The sequence below is a fragment of the Lagopus muta genome, chromosome 3 (genome assembly GCF_023343835.1).
Source record: "Lagopus muta isolate bLagMut1 chromosome 3, bLagMut1 primary, whole genome shotgun sequence".
In the NCBI taxonomy this organism is placed as follows: Eukaryota; Metazoa; Chordata; class Aves; order Galliformes; family Phasianidae; genus Lagopus; species Lagopus muta.
The window spans coordinates 84,982,072-84,988,124 of record NC_064435.1 but is presented as its reverse complement, the minus strand read 5'-3'; the positions used below and the strand labels follow the sequence as shown (position 1 = coordinate 84,988,124).

The 6,053-nt window shown below is 45.8% G+C and overlaps 1 protein-coding gene across 1 annotated transcript; it reads left to right on the top strand.

Annotated features, from left to right (window-relative positions):
* Nucleotides 1-711: 711 nt before the first annotated feature.
* On the top strand, nt 712-5,525 carry LOC125691311 (transmembrane protein 14C-like). The gene is made up of 4 exons (XM_048940558.1): nt 712-1,081; nt 2,597-2,698; nt 4,728-4,815; nt 5,006-5,525. The coding sequence occupies exons 1-4, from the start codon at nt 1,006-1,008 to the stop codon at nt 5,061-5,063; spliced, it is 324 nt and encodes a 107-aa protein (XP_048796515.1). The 5' UTR covers nt 712-1,005; the 3' UTR covers nt 5,064-5,525.
* The last annotated feature ends 528 nt before the right edge of the window (nt 5,526-6,053 follow it).

Genomic DNA, 6,053 nt, shown 5'->3' with positions numbered 1-6,053 from the left:
CAGCTTCTAAGATGAAATGCAGAAAGTCTTGGAAGCAAAACTTGTTTCATATACCTTGAGTGCATGCTTGGCCACCAACCAGTGCTTGGCAGCACTGCAGTTTGTTCTCTGGTGCACGCTGTCCCTTTCAGAATGTTTTCCATTCTGGTTTTCAGAGAACTAGCTAGAACAACAGAAGGCAGCAGCAGAGAAAAAGAATCACAGAATGGGTAAGGTTGGAAAAGACAACTGAGATCATTAAGTCCAACTGCCAACCCATCCCCACCATGCCCAGTAACCATGTCCTTCAGTGCCACATCCACACAACTCTTGACCACCTCAGCCCATTCCAGTGCCTCACCGCTCCGAGGAGAAGAAATCTTTCCTAACACCCAACCTGAACCTCCCTTGGTGCAACTTGAGGCCGTTCCCTCTCGCCCTATCGGTGTCACCTGGGAGAGGCTGACCCGAAGAGGTACCAGAAATGAAAAAGCTCATCCTGCCTTAAGAACAGCGAGATGGGTGGCAGTGGTAAAACGCCACAAGAACCCCGAAGCAAACCAGGAGCAGCAGCTTGGGGGCCTCCTCAGCACCCCAGGCGCTTTACTCGCAACTCCAGCCGAATGAGAAGACACGGACCATTCCCACCCATCAGCACGGGCGGGCTCTTTTGTCGCTTCTCCCTCGAATCGGACGGAACGGGGCGGCTCCGCGATGCGACTCCCTTTCACCTCCCCTTCCGCAAGGCGCCCTGCTCCGCCCCGCTGCAGGCCGGTAGGTGGGCACGGCCGGGTTCCGCTCCTGCCTACGGCCAGCCCCATAGCCAGCCCCATAGCCAGCCCCATAGCCAGCCCCATAGCCGGCCCCACGGCTGCTTTCCCAGCTCATCCTGCGTGTCACTTCTTGGCTTCGGGTTCGGGCAGGTCCTCCCGCGGCAAACAAATATCCTTGTTATTATCTGCCTCCCTCCCCAACCGCGTTTAGAACGACTCCCCCCTCCCCCCAGTTTATTTTCCGGTTTTCAGCATGGCCGTGGATTGGATCGGGTTCGGCTACGCCGCTCTGGTGACATCGGGAGGGCTCATTGGCTACGCTAAAGCAGGTACGGTGCTGGAAGCGCCTTCCGACCCTCTTCCCTGCTTGTTCCGACAGCCCCCCACCTCGCGGTCCCGAGGGGGAGAAGCGAGAGGCTGTGCCGGGCGCTGATAGCGGGGCTCGGGGCGCGGTGCCGTCGGAAGAGCTGCTGCTGGGCCCGATAAGCCGCAGTCCGCCTCCTGCGGAGCGCCGATAGCCCGGTTCGGCGTTGGGCGGTGCGGCTGCACTGGCGTGGCTCGCTTCAGAAATGCTCTTCTGTTGTTAAGCTCGGTCCTTTCCCGGACTCCCTGTCACGTGCTGAGTTGCCACCCTGTTGCTTTCGCTTCCCCACTTTGCCCTACTCTGGGCATAGGTGTGGATTCATCTCTCTTGAAACTCTTTCTATTTGGAAAGTCCTTTTACATAATATTTGCAATACGAAGGTGTATGAGTTCATTATGGAAGACACCAAGAAGCATCCCAGTAGATACGGCTACACAGGTGTTCGTGCCCACTCCAGCCTGCTTTGTGCTGGCTTGCTTCTTCCTTTGGGCTGCAAGTGGAGTTCAGAGCAGGAGAGACAACAGAATGATAGAATTGCTCAGGTTGGAAAAGACCTTAGAGATCCTTGAGTCCCACCACAACCTAGCCATACTATCCTAACAACCCTCTGCTAAATCACGTCCCTGAGCACCACATCCGAATGGTTTTTAAACACACCCAGGAATGGTGACTCAAGCACCTCCCTGGGGAGCCTCTTCCAGTGCTTAACAGCCCTTGCTGTAAAGAAGTGTTTCCTGATACCCAACCTAAACTTCCCCTGGCGCAAATACTGAGAACTTCAGTAACTAATTTCTTCAGCATTACTCTGAGGCCATGATGGTGTGGGAGACGTCTGACTGGGCAGGGAGGACGTGGCTGTGGGAATTCAGATCATAAACAGTAAGTCCTGAACTCTCCATTTGCCTGACTGAAAGCATTCACCCCCCAGTGGTCTTGTCACTTCACTGCTCAATGAACAAATTACTAGTGTTGTGTAGCTCAGGATTATCACTTGTGCTGAGAACTTGATCCCTTGATCGAGGTGAGCCCAGGGTGTTTGACTCCTTTCTACTTTGGAAACTTCTTGTTTGTGTAAATCCCTCCCACCTCGTTCAGTTCTCACCTCTTTTTTCTGATCTTAAACATGCACTGCTTTTCAAGAAATTCTGGAATCGTTGCATTGAAACAATGTACTTTTGTCTGCAAAAAGAAAACATCAGTTCTTTCACTTTTCTCATTGGTCTTTCTGCCATAAATACATTCATGACTTAAGGATTTAAATACTGATGCTGTTCGTATCACGTGCAAGAGTATCTGATATGATTCTTGGTTCAGGTCAGCATGGCCTTAAAATCTCATGAGACACCCCCCTTCCCCTCCCCCATTTCTCTGTTTCACAACAATGAATATCCACATTTTTTGTTATTTATAGTGTTTTACAAAACAAGTAATGAGTTTGTTCTTGAGCTTCCAATAAATGTGTTGTCTTTTCTTGATTCAGGCAGTGTTCCATCGCTGGCTGCTGGGCTGCTCTTTGGAAGTCTGGCTGGACTGGGTGCCTATCAGCTCTCCCAGAATCCAAGCAATGTTTGGATTTCTCTGAGTAAGTCTTTTAGCATTTTATTTACAAAGGAGTATATTTACCCTAAAACATCTGGATACTAAAGATGAACACCTACAGGTTTTTGCTGAGGAATTAAACTGATAGTACTATAAATTTAGTTTAAAACAGAACTTTAAACTTACGTTCAGTGAAAATCTCTAATAGTGGCCAATCTGCACTGTTCTCTCTGGAACACGAGCTGTCTGCATTGCTTAGATTTTAGGCTGCTACATCTCAGATGCTTGTGGGAGTGCATTGTTGGTGTAATTCTCTTGCCAGTCTTTGTGTTAGCTGTATTTTCTCTCCGTTCCCGATCTGCAGAAGACGCTGTTCCCACAGCATGTGACTGTTCTCTGGTGCCAGCCATGGTGCAGTCCCCCTGGACTGGCTGAACTGGTGATGCCACCATGCACCTGTCTGACACTGGGGTATTTGGAAGATCACAGTGAAAGGAAAATTCTAGTAAATTGATGTCCAACCTCTGCACGTCCTCTTTTTGCCTGGATCCAATGTTCAGCAGCCAGCATGAGTCTGGAGCTTCAGGAGGAGAGATTTCCCTGCAGGCTGCCTGTGCCCCCAGCAGGTTATTTTCTTATTGCTGAAAATAGCAGAGATTGTAATTGGCTTATTTTTATGTTTGACAGATGTGTGCACGGTTCTGGAGGTTTAACAGAAGCAAGGTTCAGGAGTTCTACTTCTTCTTCCTCCTTCTCAGAACTGGGGCTCCCCTTTGAGAAGCCAACAGGCCGAGGATCACTGCTTACTTCATGCTTAAAGGGGTGCCACTGACAGAGCGTTCATTTGCTGAGGCTGTGCCATAGCACCTCACTCTTTTTCATACATATGGAAGTTGGAAGTGAAAGGAGAGGGCTCAGCATTTCTGTGTTTTAGCGTTGTCTGCAGTGCAGCTCACTTCCATTTCCCCAGCTACTAGACAGGTCAGAGGCTGTGCACAGTCACGCCTCATCGAGTGGCATCAGCTGTGAGCACAGCCAGATGAACTGGACTGAGACCAAGTATTTTCCCAAATGTCAGTGACAGTCAGATACTTTTTCGATAGTTCAGTAACACACAGAGGCTTTTTTATTCTCCCTTTCACGCTTTGAGGTTTTTGGAGAAGGTATGTTTTGGACAAAAATGCATTTCGTTTGGTGTGCACATTCTGAATACTGGCTACTGATCAGAGCTGGAGGCATTTGAATATTGAAATACTTTTCTTCTTGTTGGATTGTGGTCCCAATCTTTTACATGTGTAATTAAACAAGACTGTTAGATGTCAGTGACAATATTTAGAGTAGCGTTAGGGAGGAAGAATGCCATGACTAGGGCTGAAATGAGCTGGGCTTTGCCAGCCCAGCTATCACACAGAAGCAGTGCAACCAGATAACATGTTGTTCCAAGCACATTGTTACATGCAGCTGTTACCCCTGGATAGCAGCTCCATGCTAAGCATTTCATCGGCACCATTTCCATGTAGTTTTCTTTGGAATATCTTCAAGATCCGGTGTTCTAGAGATTGCCCTTTCTATTTTACTATCTGGGTGAAACTCCTTCACTTTTCTCAGTGTCAGGTGGTCAGGGTGGATAGCTATCTCTGACCTTTACAGTAGGTGAAGCGGGGCTCTAAAGGGTTGGTAACAGATAAGAAAATGCTATCTCCCTCTTACAAGAAGTGGGGAAATTACATGTGCAGGCTTAGCATTTTGCTGGGAAAGAGTCGAGTTCCAGGGTAACATGCTGTAGGTTATTTCCAGTCTCTAAAGAAGCTCACTTTGACAAACAAACTTGCAGTGTGTGTGCAGAAGCACAGGGTGCAGCATCTGCCAGAAGCTGGTATAGAATATGCGCTCTTCATGCACTGAGGCACTCCAAAATTTGCAGTTTATTTTCCTTTTTTTTTTTAGATCCATCATGTGAAATAACCCTTTCCACTTTTCACTTGGTTTTTACTTATTTCTGTTCTGAACTGCAGCATCTCTCTTACACACGTACATCTCCTCTGACCGAACTCTTTAACCTTTCATTTCAGTTACATCTGGAACACTGACTGCCGTAATGGGAACAAGGTTTTACAACTCTGGAAAGTTCATGCCTGCGGGGCTGATTGCTGGTGTCAGGTACAACACACTGTACTGTTTTGGTTTTGTTGGGGCTTCCTTAATTCAACCGAGATGGAGTAAATCTTATTTTCTGCATCTTTTTTGTTTCTCTGCACCTGTTACATGAGAAATATTTGAAAATGAGTTGCTAAGTTATCACTTGTTGTTTAGTTCTGTGAATTTACTGGGTCTTTTTCACCTTATACAGTTTGCTGATGGTTGGAAGATTAGCACTGAAGATGGTGGAGAAGCCCCATGAAAAGTAATTGCTCATTTTACTGCTTATCATCTGCATGAAAAAACCTGATAATGACACTGTGAACACAGAAGCAAGAAAATGAGGATGGATAGTTACATACGAAGTGCCATTTATTTCAAGAATCTGGTAGAGCTCTTACTGTGCAGTGAGAATTTGGTCCTGGTTGTTTTTTTGAAACACATTTCAATGCATTTTGATACTTTTGATTTTTATATCCCAAAATATACTGATGACATATATGAAGTAGAGTGGATCTGTAATTAGGCAAGCAACCATGCAGTGTCACCAGAAACAACTGGCTGAATACAGCACTGTATCTCATAACTTTTATACCAAGTACTACAGTATGCTTTACCTGCTGTATCCTGAGTTGATATATCATGTCTGTGTAACACCAAACAAATCTTTTTATTGTGAAACGATGCTGAAATGTTGCTTTTCTACAAGTAAAACCTGTTACAAACATTCATATGTTTTTGTGATCCTTTCTGTGTGTATGGGGTATATTTTATTTTTACCTTCTTGTCCTTACCTCAGTCTCTGTAGTGAACCCCTCTATGAGTGTTGTCTTCTGATGGTATTCAAAAATCACTTTTTAAGTGGAAGAGCAGAAGATTAAGCTAGGGGCCTTTGTTAACACAATATCTTTTATTGATCTACAGCCATTGATGTGCTGAGTACTTCCACATTGTAACTCATAATCTAAAGTGATATTTTGTGTAGTGACTACTTAAGACTTGACTTTGGGACCTCTATGCCATGAAGGATACCAAACTTTGTCAACAGCATGACATAGGAAAGATATACAACTTAAACGTTACGCAACGACGTCTCATTTTGTAGTGCTGAAAGGAGCATATAACAATTCTCTGGGGAAGTACAGCAAGCTGATTTTAAACTGCTTAATTACGCTCTTTCTTTGGCCACTGCCCAAGATGTATTTCTTGTTCTGAACATTTCATTTAACAACGTTGAGCCTGAGTGACAATTGCATTGT

Bases quoted from the DNA above. Each gene is read 5' to 3' on its own strand.
- LOC125691311 (XM_048940558.1), top strand. From the start codon at position 1,006: ATGGCCGTGGATTGGATCGGGTTCGGCTACGCCGCTCTGGTGACATCG. The intron at 2,699-4,727 runs GTAAGTCTTTTA...CTTTCATTTCAG, and splicing joins CAATGTTTGGATTTCTCTGA to TTACATCTGGAACACTGACT. The intron at 4,816-5,005 runs GTACAACACACT...CACCTTATACAG, and splicing joins GGGCTGATTGCTGGTGTCAG to TTTGCTGATGGTTGGAAGAT.